The sequence below is a fragment of the Cadophora gregata genome, assembly GCF_030347475.1.
Source record: "Cadophora gregata isolate MNR1 chromosome Unknown scaffold_16, whole genome shotgun sequence".
NCBI classification, from domain to species: Eukaryota; Fungi; Ascomycota; class Leotiomycetes; order Helotiales; family Ploettnerulaceae; genus Cadophora; species Cadophora gregata.
This window is the reverse complement of record NW_026695939.1, coordinates 530,253-542,086: the sequence shown is the minus strand read 5'-3', so window position 1 is coordinate 542,086 and position 11,834 is coordinate 530,253. Positions and strand designations below refer to the sequence as shown.

General features: G+C 49.1%; 5 protein-coding genes across 5 annotated transcripts; 2 read left to right on the top strand and 3 right to left on the bottom strand.

Annotated features, from left to right (window-relative positions):
- Positions 1–415: 415 nt before the first annotated feature.
- ONS95_005434 (uncharacterized protein) lies at positions 416–1,179 on the bottom strand (the record flags this gene model as incomplete). Its single annotated transcript, XM_058498842.1, has 4 exons — positions 416–504; positions 558–719; positions 782–952; positions 1,167–1,179. 4 exons carry the CDS (start codon positions 1,177–1,179, stop codon positions 416–418), a joined length of 435 nt encoding a protein of 144 aa, XP_058351108.1.
- A 746-nt stretch (positions 1,180–1,925) lies between these two features.
- Positions 1,926–3,556, bottom strand: RRD1 (Serine/threonine-protein phosphatase 2A activator 1; the record flags this gene model as incomplete). Its single annotated transcript, XM_058498841.1, has 4 exons — positions 1,926–2,294; positions 2,409–2,453; positions 2,503–2,854; positions 2,904–3,556. 4 exons carry the CDS (start codon positions 3,554–3,556, stop codon positions 1,926–1,928), a joined length of 1,419 nt encoding a protein of 472 aa, XP_058351107.1.
- A 240-nt stretch (positions 3,557–3,796) lies between these two features.
- On the top strand, positions 3,797–6,240 carry ONS95_005432 (uncharacterized protein; the record flags this gene model as incomplete). The annotated part of the gene is made up of 3 exons (XM_058498840.1): positions 3,797–3,953; positions 4,008–6,020; positions 6,074–6,240. The coding sequence occupies 3 exons, from the start codon at positions 3,797–3,799 to the stop codon at positions 6,238–6,240; spliced, it is 2,337 nt and encodes a 778-aa protein (XP_058351106.1).
- Positions 6,241–7,096: 856 nt separating this feature from the next.
- ONS95_005431 (uncharacterized protein) lies at positions 7,097–8,969 on the top strand (the record flags this gene model as incomplete). The annotated part of the gene is made up of 3 exons (XM_058498839.1): positions 7,097–7,216; positions 7,307–7,436; positions 7,573–8,969. The coding sequence occupies 3 exons, from the start codon at positions 7,097–7,099 to the stop codon at positions 8,967–8,969; spliced, it is 1,647 nt and encodes a 548-aa protein (XP_058351105.1).
- On the bottom strand, positions 8,860–11,707 carry ONS95_005430 (uncharacterized protein). The gene is made up of 4 exons (XM_058498838.1): positions 11,283–11,707; positions 9,673–10,932; positions 9,430–9,609; positions 8,860–9,379 (listed from the first exon to the last, which is right to left on the bottom strand). Exons 1-4 carry the CDS (start codon positions 11,368–11,370, stop codon positions 9,072–9,074), a joined length of 1,836 nt encoding a protein of 611 aa, XP_058351104.1. The 5' UTR covers positions 11,371–11,707; the 3' UTR covers positions 8,860–9,071.
- Between the last annotated feature and the right edge of the window lie 127 nt (positions 11,708–11,834).

Genomic DNA, 11,834 nt, shown 5'->3' with positions numbered 1-11,834 from the left:
TGACGGAAGTTATTCTTCTGATTCGGACGTATGAAACTGGGCACACTAGTACCATACTTTGGCATATCATATCAAATCGAGCCTTGCATAACGCAAGCGCTGTCCATCAAGACCGATGTATAGAAAAGGATCAATTGTAGACTAATTCGACGCAAGGGTATCAGGGTATCGTTGTCCATCAATGAAGGCCCACGGCCAATCATGCTTGATCCGTGCTCATAAGGGGGTATTTGAGAGAAAGTAAACCTCCTCCACCATACTTCGTAAAGGAAACAAAAAAAATCGATATCCTGTCCACTACGAGCCTTGACTCCTGCCATTACGATCGCCTCCTCACCATCATGATATACTCGTGTCGACAGTAAAACAAAACGCCAATGTGCGATACGGTGGATGTCGATGGTCGTCGATACGCTTATGCAGTAGGAGCGGGAGCTGCGGGAGTAGGAGCAGGGGCAGCTGGGGTCTCCTCTTTCTTGACCTCAGGCTCGACAGCTGGGGTTGCTAGAAATTGTTAGCACATTATGCCTCTTATCCGGTAAAATCCAGTCACGTACGGGCAGCCTCAGTCTTAGCAGGTTCAACAGGAGCAGCCGGAGCTGGAGCATCGGTCTTCGCAGCCTCGGGCTCTGTGGCAGCTGGCGCAGCTGGCGCAACGGGGGCAGCGGCAGGAGTTGGCTCTTCAACCTTTGCGGGAGTCTCGGTCGGCTTCACCTCAGCTAGGGAAAGTATGTGTCAGCCGCGGTCCGATAAGCAGAGACTTGTATGATGCTATACTTACGAGCAGCAGCAGGAACTGGTTCAGCGGCGGTAGTGGCAGTAGGAGCGGCACCATTTGTTGGAGTAGCTTCGACAGGTTTGGCAGCCTCCGCTGGCTTCTCGGTCTTCTTGGAGGTCTTGCTCTTGAGGAAGCCCTTGAGCTTGGCCTTCAAGTCGGAAATGGCATTTGGAGCTGCAGAAGCAATAGACGTTAGCAGATACGATAAATAAGGGATGGCAGAGAAGGTGAGAGGCGTGCTGTACCCATCGTCGTAGATCGATGTTGATGGGTTGTCTGATAACTACCAGAGGTGTTGATATGCAAGCTCTGTGCAGATTTGGTGGATTTTGGAAAGCTCAAGATAGAGGAGCAGAGGGGAAAAGAGGTCATGGAAGGGAAAACTCACGTATTCCTGGCATTTTGGAAGGAGGGAGTCTGGTAGTGGGATCGGGTGAGGTTGGTGTTGAGTGAAGAAGGAGCTGATGTAGGTAGGTTGTGAGGAGAAAGGAAGGGAAGAAACGGAAGGTGAGCGCGAGGTACTTGACTTTGTAGGAGACGAGATTAGCGTCCCGTTGAGATTCCCTGACTACCTCCGTACCTTATTTATTTTTGGCTCGACGCGACCCACAATAATAATAATCAAGATATGGGTATTCTGTTATCAGGGCAAGATTGAAATACAGTCTTTGAATTGAACAGCCACAATTTCATGGCCTGGCTCGTAGGACTAGGAGGAAAAGTTGGTATCCTAGGTATGAACACTGCACTGCATTCCCTCCTTTACTGCCGGTACGTGAGTAACTCCTAGCTCGACGGAACCCCGTGAATAACCCAGGATGGGGAAGCCAAGGCCAACTGGGTGTGTTCCGACTGCAGTCTGTCACGCGCCCAGATCTGACTGTCTCAAGCTGGCGAGGGAATTTTGAACACATAGGGCTCGGTTTCGAACGGCACATCAAACCCGAATGCTTTCCACAGTTCATTTTGTTGCGGCTTCTGCCATCTATCAAAATAATGTTTTATCTTGGTCTCTCATGCTTAAGCCGTGAGATCACCCTAATGCGGCCCCAGTCTCGGGACGGTGCGTGTCCACTTTGCCGCAGAGAAAAGACCACGCGTTAACGCCGAACGCAATGCTGGAAACTCAATATACTCGATCCATTAACTATCGACCTGCAGGCCCTCGTTGGTCAGCCCATGGCGCTCTTGTTGGACCATCTATCTTTGATCTGTCTGGCAAACTCCCACTCTGTGCTTGTGCCCATGGAGCCCGAGTTATCGGAGCTCCACTATTCACGGTGCCCGGATTTCCTGCCCATGGTGCGGCGGTTGTGCTCATGGCTCCACCAGGTGGGTTGGCCCAAGGAGCTCTTGTGGATTCTTGCGGCTGTCGTACAGTTGTCGGCCCTGAGCTTGAGCTTGAGCTTGAGCCACCATAGGGTTGGTTTGCAGTGTGGGCTGATGGCGCTGCTTGGGTGGCATTTGGGTCTTGATCCCAACGAAATAGCGACCCAAATGGAAAATGTTGGACGACCTAATGTAATTTAGTGCTGTTTATTCAAAGTTGAGAGTTTAGCTCAGATGGAACCGTTTGAAAAGGCAGTTGCAAGCAATATTAAAGGAGAATTCTAGTTTTGTAAACGCTTACCGGGAACTTTGACAACACCTCTGCATTGTACATCTTGATCATACCCTGAAAAAGTGTCAGATAAGGATTGCCAGAGTTGTGAAGGAGAACGAACCTTATTGATCTTACCCCAACCTGATCTGATCCCGGATATGTCAAACAAAATCGGACTATGCTCCCAGAAGGGGCCTGTCTTGACATCGTTGATGAAACCCACGGCTGAGAAATACATATTACGTTTCCTTTCTCTATCAACAACAGATTTCTTTGCTATATCTCCAGGATTCGGGGAATCGGCAAGAGCTCCCTCAACGGGCATAGGATCACCATCCATGATAGGTGGACAGTATTGTGAGGAGCCAAAGATGTATGGCAGAAATGAATGATCATCTAAACCCCACACTCCATGAGATCCGGCTGGCTCCAAGGTATATGTGAGGATCAAACGACGAACAACTCTCAGGTAGCTACGCGAAATATTAGAACTGTACTAATTGTCTCGGAGTCAGGACATACGGTTCAATGACACCAAGGACGATACTTCTCTCTACTTCGCCATTTTGACCTAGGGTTGTCGTAAATCCACTCAACTTCCATATACATCCTAAGAATGCAAGGAAGCTAAGCTCATGGCCAGTACCGTAATCCAGCCTTTGGGAACTTCCGAAGGCACCCATGAGGTATGGAGTGAGCTCATCCAAGACAGATACGCCACTCTCCGCTGTTGACTTGGAATCAAGAACATTCGTTGGAAGATGTGTCTTGAGGAGTGCTGAGATACGCGACTCTAGAATCTCGTACCACTTCCTGAAACTGACGTTTCCAAATCTTCGAGGTCCTGTATCAGGAGGAGCCTCTTCGATAATGGCATCTATACTTTGCAGCAATTCTTGCAATTTTCGAACAGGCTCAGACAGAGTGATAGCAGAATCCAACTGCCAGCTTTGACTTTGGCCGGGTTCAGGTGATTTTTTGGGACAGATAGCTATGTTGAGCTGCATGACGAAGATGCCAATATCACGATATGCTTGCGATGTCAGGAAGGAGGGGACATCGTGACCTTCATGTATCCTCTTTACTGGCTTGATAAAAGCATGCTGTTGCGAGGAATTCAGGATAGGCAATTTCCTTGAAGTTTCACCTCCGTTTCCTTGTAAGTTAGAATCCATAGTCCAGTTGGATTCTTCTGTTCTCTCCAAGTGCTTGTTGAAGGTTGATGTATGGCTTTGAGTTGCATGGCAATGGCGAGGCTGCAGAGAAGTTGCGCAAGGCCAGTAGCTACCCCTGCTAGCGTTGTTGACTTTCAAGCTCACTGCAACGACGTCCGGGCCAACCCAGCCACCTCTATTCTGTACTTCACACTCAACTCCATCCCGAACTGCTAACGACCGCAAGAATGAAGATAGCAGATGGTACTGAGAGTACATGAAAGCGAATCCCGACTATCATATTCGGGGCTACCCACCGGAAATAAAATTGTCAGCAGAATGGCACGCCCTAGGAACATTCACCTCCCCGCGCGGGGTACCGCAACCCAAAGCGGATCTGCTGGGACTGCTGGGACAGGTACGAGCGACACGGTTCCCATTCAAATTTACGGAACTGACAATGTGATTCCAGAATCCAGTCAGGTACTCCAGGGCACTGCCAATACTGGCTCACCGCTTAAGAACGCTCTGGCGAAAATGGCAGCCGTGGCCGATTATTTGGTTGGACGAGATCGCGGAGCTCAAAAAGAAGGAAATTATACGGACGAGGAGTCTTCAGATGGATTAAACAATGCTGTCGAGGAACCTGTGCATGAGGAAGAGGAGGTTGCATATCCGTCAGCACCGAATTTACGGAAACGTCCCGCACCACGAGACATCTACCAACTACCGCCTTCTCCTGGTGACCAAGAGCAGGCAGTCCGGACAGAAAATCCCAGGAAGAGAGCCAAAACCACTGTGAAAGCAAAGAAGGCTATTGTTCCTCCAAAAAGAAGCTTACGTAACAATACGGGGGCTTTAGCACAGCCTGTCCGGCCTTTGCCAGCTCGAAGGACAGAGTCAGCTCGAAACACCAGATCAAACAATTTAATTACCTCTACTCCAGCTTCAAGCCCTCACAGGGCCATCAGTGGCGATGCGCCGCAATTATTCGCCAAACGACCAAGAGGCCGTCCTCGCAAGAATCCGTCAGCCCCACCAACATCCACCGCCACGAAGACAGCGTCGATACAAGTTACTAACAGAAACAAAGGCCGCTTACCAGTGATTTACGGAGCACCCGATGGAAATGGTGGCGAAGAAGAAGAGCAAGAGCAGCCCGTGGAGGAGGAGGGGGGGGAAGAGGGGAGAGCACGACGTGAAGAGTCAGAGGACGATGGTATATCTGCGATACTGTTGAACCCGAGTCCTGTAAAGCCAGTTCCCCTGAAAATATTTCGTCAAGAGAAAACACTAGCACTGGAGGCCGGAGGCAGGGATGCGGACATTGATGCGGAAAATGAAGAATCAGAGATTCCTGAGAACGGAGATCCCAAGGAGGGGGAGCTAGACGACGATAGTGAAGAACTTTTGATCGAGGAAGGGGTATTTGACAAAATGATTGACATCGCAGACCGTGTAGGCTACCATCACAATAAGGAGAGCAGGTCATGGACCAGTATGAGCTCGCCGAATGTGTCCAGCACCAACGGCAAACGATTCATGCGCCGAGCCGAAGTTATTCTTCAATCATACAGAACTTTGCAACGTTCCCTGAGGACAGGAAACCTCGAAGCCGTTGAGAAGACAGAGGAAAAAGTCGCTGAGCTCGTCGAACAGCTTCATGGCGAATGTCATACCATCTTAAGCAAGAGACTTGGGAATCCTACGCTCGGTATAGACTTTTTGACCGAGAAGACCACCACAGCCATGCTCCAGGATATCTACTTTCATATAAACCCTTCGTTGGTGAAGATCCTAAAAACGGCTTCTGATGTGTATCCACCCAAACGGTCGATGGAACAGACTCCCCTTCGACATCTCTACCTGCTCATTACGATGCTTGCAGATCTTGCAAATACGGCTCTTATTCAGCCAAAAGACTACCAGCCCATCCAAAGATCAAAATCCCAGACGTGGAATGTGAGCAAGCCGACGTCGCTGCTCAAGCCTTACATCGAGAGCATAAAGAAGGCGGTTTCGAAGGAATTCGCAGGCAGAGAGCTTGCGCAAAAGGCAATTGAAAACGATAGATTGCGGCGGAAATGGACAAAAAGGACGGAAGAGCAAGAGCGGCGTAAAGATTCGGAAAACCGCCGACGGCGGAAAGAGATCCGGCGAAAACAGAGAGAAGCTTACGAACAGCTCGTCTCACAGCCGTATATGAGCAGGTTGCTGAATAGCAAACCTGAGGCAAGAAATGGACACGCTCCAGTACAAGAACCATACTCCGTAGACCATGTTGAGAGCAATGATGGGCCACAAGACATCGATTATGACCAAGACCTCCCGATTGAAGATGACCCTTTCGCAGAGGAGGGTGAAGATGATGAGGGACCGCGCCTATCGCTCTTCGGCACTAACAACACCAATAACAGCACCCACTCAAAACCACTGTCCGAAGAGGAAAAAGGAACGTTCGTCGAGTGTATGATGCTCGAACATGGTAAGCCAAAAAATGTGAAATCCCATTTCTCCTCCATTACTCATTTCATACAGGGGACGATCGTTATGTCAAAGCCGCAGAAACACTTGAGCGAAGCATGGAGGAGATTTTCGCCTTTGCCCAAGACTTACAAGAGGCTATGGATCGCAAGCACGAGCAAGGGCAGCTCAACAGACCACAGGACGAGTGGACTTACGATATATGGGTCGTGCCGCAATGAGAAAAGAGTTTTTTCTATGGTTAAGCATATTTGATGGGCGTGTTGTTTTTTAGTTTCTTGTCCGATACCCAAAGCTTATGAATGGCATCCTTGAAGAGCCCTTAGTGGCATGCTGTGTGCGAGAGCTGTGGTGCCTTGCAAGACGAACATGAAGTAGCTATTATAGCACATCCACTGTTTCTCAAAGTCTTAAGAATGATTGCTCTTTTGTTGCTCTCAGCTCATACTGTGGCGAAATTCGGTATCATGGGCTTGATACCGAGCCAGTTCCTTCCGCCTGTGCTAACATTACTCTACCGGCACAGTGAGTGCCCTTAATCCTCCTGTACTAGACTCAGGAAGAATACTTGTTCGTTCTTCTACACCATGGACTAGACGGTATTTTCAACTCATCAAGCCCGTCATAAATTTAGAAGTCCGTCCAGTTATCGAAGAAGAAGAAGAAACACAAACTATGTGGTCCTCAGGTACAACACAATGAAAAACATCGCTAACGAGAGTCAGATTTTACGACCATAGACTCCAGAAGTTTTTCAATCTCAGGAGGGAGGTACGGAAAATAGGGAGTTGTGAGTTTGCAGGGTCTGACACTCGGACTGCTTGATATTATCCACAGCCGAGAAAACGAGTCTGCAATTCCGATTTGTCCCAACTACGAGCTAGCTGGATCCGACCTTGTTGTTGTTATAACGCTGCCTAAGGCTAACTATTTTGGGGTTGACGCGGCACCAGCTTACTTACGACTGTGTACGTACACAATAGCTGGTCAAAACTAGAAAAGGAGACTGTACCAGCCCACGAAATGTAACGTTGAATGATTTTGAAAAAAGAGAGTTGCAAAAAGTTGGATCGCAAAATGGCAATTAAAGTTGCTGTTATAGGTGCGGGAGGTGTCGGGCTGTCCGCGATGAAGAACTTCATCGAGGACGGCTTTGATGTCACTACGTACGAGTCTCGTGACTTTGTAGGGGGCCTTGTAAGTGATAACCAACTCATAGTTTGCATGAAGCATGAGCTTGAGCCTCGCATCTTGTTTGGGTACATATATTGATTCTTCATTCATTAGTGGAAGGACTCCAACGACTCCACCATTTCGGTCCATTCGACTACTATCTTCAATACCAGCAAGTATCGTGCAGGATTTTCGGACTTCCCCTTGGCCGAAACAGATGATGATTATCCTACAGCAGCTCAACGTAAGTTTAATCCTAGTTCTTCTTCCCATCTCAAAAATTCTATAGAGGATGCTTTATGCTAGGATTAGAGAAATCCTAAACTGTCTGGACACTTCAATTCTTTCCCACATCACAATACTGACTCGGTTCTGCATAGTTCACAGTTGGCTTGTCAGATACGCTGAACATTTCAATCTCCTACCAAGAATCGAGCTCGGCACGAAGGTCCTCAACATCAACCGAGTAGGTGACCAGTGGGCACTGAAAAGCCAAAAAGTCAACACAGGCCAAGTAACAACCGAATATTTCGACAAAGTCTGTGTCGCCACAGGAACATTCTTCACTCCAAAATGGCCAAAGCTGGAAGGGCTGGACAAATTCGCTGGTAGAGTCATCCATTCGATCGATTATCACAACCCAGAAGAATTCAAAGACCAGCGAGTCTTGATCGTCGGCATGCACGCTACAGCTCAGGACGTCACAAACTCGCTGTCTGAAGCCGCAAATCATGTATATCTAGCACACCGAAGCGGTCTACTACTCCTCCCTCGATACAACAGCGATGGTTCTACATCCGACCGAACTGCATCTTTGAAGTTCACACTGTTCATGGCGTTTATGTATCGGCACTTCCCAACGCTATGGAACTGGTTATTTAAGAAATTACTGAACATGATATCCGCAAAGGCTTTCCCGAACCTCCCCAAAGAATGGGGATTACTTCCAGCTCCTCACCCAGCGATCTCGACTCCTCTCTTTGCAGATACTCTCTGGCCTCATCTCCAATCCAAATTCGCCGAGCCCATCCCAGCAATTCAACGGATCACCGGTCCTCACTCAGTCGAACTGACAAACGGACGAATTCTAGAAGACATCGACTCCATCATCTACTGCACAGGCTACTACACCAGTCTCCCAGAAGGGATGATTCCCCAATCAACTGGCTCTGGTTCCGAGTCTCTACACCCCTACCCCAACAACACCATCAACTCACCCCCAAACCTCTACCGCAACATCTTCCCCCTACACTCCGACGCCTCCATCCGCAACTGCCTCGCCTTCCTCGGCCACGGCGGCATTGTCTTCCCAGGCCTCATCCAATTCGAGCTCAACGCCATGGCCATATCTCAAGTCTGGCGCGGCAAGACCCTCCTACCACCACACAGCGAAATGCTCGCCTGGCACCAAACCCACCTCGCAGAACGCAAACGCAACATCTCGTACTACGGCGCGCTCGAAAACTCTACTTACTACCCTACATTCATGAACCTGGGTGAGCATCTCAAATGGGTGGACGAGGCGGCTGGGACGGGGATATATAGGAATTTGGGGATGGCGTGGGGGAATTGGAGGGCGTGGAAGTTGTGGTGGGAGGATAGGGAGTTGTATGGGTTGGTGATGGGAGGGGTGTTTACGTCGTTTGTGTGGAGGCTTTTTGAGGGGGGGAAGAGGAGGGCGATGGAGTGGGGGGAGTGTAGGGCGGCGATTTTGAGGCAGAATGAGTTGGCGGAGGAGGGGAGGAGGAGGAGGTTGGAGGGGAAGAAGAGCGTGTAGGAGGAGCGTAATATAGATTTCCATGTATTTTGATATCCTGTTTGGTGACTAGATTGCTGTTATGTGCGATTGGAAATGTTGAGTAACACCTACTTGCAATGTTTAGATCTTCTGGGCCTCCCTCCACTCCCTCGCCACATCCTCAAACTTGCAAAACTGCACCTCCTCTCCTCTACTCTTCAACCACCCAATCATCTTATCAATCATACCAATGACATGCGCCATGCCACTCGTATCTGGATGCAGCACAAGCGGAAACACGAAGTCGCCTTTCCCTGCCTCTTTTCTCTCCTCTTCGTCAAACTCGTTGTACAGGAAATCAAAACGCGATTTCCACATCTCCATTATACTGCTTGCAGTTACGTAGCCGTGCGAGTTGGGCGCCGCGGGGAGGAATTGCATGGGTGTCACTGAGAACTGTGTTAGTGGAAAGTGCTTTGGGGAATGGGACGAGACGTACTGTCTTCCATGTACCAGTTGCAAGGGAGTTCGACTAGAGTTTTTGTCGTTGGGGGAGATGGTTTGGGAAGTGGCTTCATCCATGATGAAGCTGAGAGGTGAGGCGAGAAATCGATCGGTTGGATGGCTGGTGCTTGAGGCAGAAAGTAGGGTTGCGAATCATGGTGTGTCAAAGAAGTATCTGAAATGAGAATTAGCTTTCATCCTACACGTTGAAGATCACTGGACGAAGAATTTAACTTACCGTACAAGAAGCCCTGCTCCTCTAATACCCTAACAGTATGTTCCCGAATCTGATAAAGCGGTGCCCTCCATCCCCTGGGTTTTTTCCCCGTTAAAGCCGTAGCAAGCTCCACGCACTTCAAAATGACCTCCTTCTCCTGTTTCTCGCTCATCTGGGACCCGCCCTCATGCGCATACCCATGACAGGCGATTTCGGCACCGCTCTCCACGATCTTCTTCGTCTCTTTAGGAAACGTCTCCATGGAGTGACCGGGGATAAACCACGTCACGTTAGATGAGATTCCGTGTTTCTTGAAGAGTTTGAGGAGTCGAGGCACGCCGACTTGACCGGCGAAGAACCCGGATGAGAAGTCGGCCATATTGTTTGTTGGCGCGGCGCCTGTTCCGAGGAAGCCTGATACGGCGTCAAAATCGATGGAGAGGAGGATTTGGATCTTGCGTTTCGGTGGCGTAGTCAGGGCTTGAGGGACTGTTGAGGTGGGAATAATCAACTGGGCTTTCTCCTTTGCGGATGTGAGGACTGAGGTGGGTGAAGTTTTGATAACCTCCTCCGCTTTCCATACAACTCTACCTTCCATTCCACCATCGACACTGATGCATTCGCCTGAAATGTGCCCAGCTGCTCGATGACTAGCCAGGAAGGCCATTGCTCTCGCAACATCTTCTGGCTGAGCAATCTTGCGCAGCGGAACTGTAGCTTGAGCTTCCGTCCACATCTCATTCGGATCATCTAAGCGTCCCTCGATCAAAGGGGTATTGACCCAACCAGGCGCAACAGCATTGATCCTTGCCTTGCTATTCAATCTCACGATCTCATTCTTGACACCACGGATGAGTCCGTATTGCAATGCTGCCTTTCCAGAAGCATACTCTGAATGTCCTGCTTGACCGAACTTGCCACATTCTGAACCCGTGACTACGATAGACAGATGCTCGAGTTCTTTTCCACCGGCAGCTTTCTGTGTCTCTTCGGCAGAGCGAAGGAAATGCTTGATGGTGAGGAAAGTGCCGCGGATATTGGTGTTGTAGGTCTTCTCCCAAAGATCGAGTGGGAGCTCCCAAATTGGGTAGGAGTTGGACTCGTCGGTGATTCCTGCATTGGCAATGAGAATGTTGATGGGTCCGAAGTGGTCTTTAGCTTGGGCAATGCAGCTCTTGATAGATTCTTCGGACGAGATGTCGCCGCTGACTGTGAATAAATTTGGTGATGGTGCTACACTGCTGGGTTTCAGGTCGTGGGCAGTCACTTTGCATCCCTGGCCTAGAGCTGTGATCAGCTACAAGTTGAGCGTGCGTGTTGGCAGAAGTGGAATTCTCGTGTCTCTCATTTCCAGCAACCAAAATATAACCATATTCCCGCTCTCATTCCCGTGGAACATCTTCGGGGTTCAGCCCGTCTCATCAGTCCGAAATTGAGGCAGAATATCAAAAGCGGCATTGATCAGCTTATCCCACATTTGACACTTTCGAGAGTGGGGTCGACCTCCATGGACTTCGTCATTGAGGCAAAAGCCTGAACAGAATTTGATGGAATGCGAACACAACGGATGGCATGTTCCGAGCGGAAGAGACAAAAATAAATACATATCCTGGTCAGCCAGGGAAACGTACCTAGGAATTCCTTGACTGCTTGGCCTCCAATGCCTCCAGCTGCGCCGGTGATGAATACATGCAAGCCTTCAAGACCTAGGAAAGACATGGCGGCGAGTTCTTACTAGACCGGATGTCTGGCCGTCAAGAAATATGATTTGATTCAAATTCAGAACAATATTAAACATCGCAAAAGAAAATCGCACCACGGGTCAAGATTATCAAGAAGCCATGCTTAATCGCACATCTCTTATCGGCATGGCACTTCGCTTAGCCCCCCTTTTTATGTAATAATTGCAAACAGAAAACAAAATCAAGTGGTGAGATGAGAAAATGTAGCAAAAGAAAGAGCGCGAAGTAATCTATTTTAACAAATGGTGGAGTGAAAAACCTGAGGGTGCTGGATGCAATTGCACTGGGATTGCAACTGCTCAAGCCCCACTGAGAATATCAATGCCGCGCCATCACGGTTTCAACGACGTGTTGCTTCTTTGGGTTCTTTGAAGCGCCCGGAATTAAAATCGAAAGAGTCTTCACTTCGGCATCTCCTGTTACTGTTATCGCCAAAGATGA

Excerpts from the sequence above, each read along its gene's own strand:
- ONS95_005430 (XM_058498838.1), bottom strand. The coding sequence starts at position 11,370 with ATGTCTTTCCTAGGTCTTGAAGGCTTGCATGTATTCATCACCGGCGCA. Across the intron at positions 10,933-11,282 it reads AGCAGTCAAGGAATTCCTAG|GCCAGGGATGCAAAGTGACT; the intron begins GTACGTTTCCCT and ends TCACAGCTCTAG. Across the intron at positions 9,610-9,672 it reads GGAGCAGGGCTTCTTGTACG|ATACTTCTTTGACACACCAT; the intron begins GTAAGTTAAATT and ends TTCTCATTTCAG.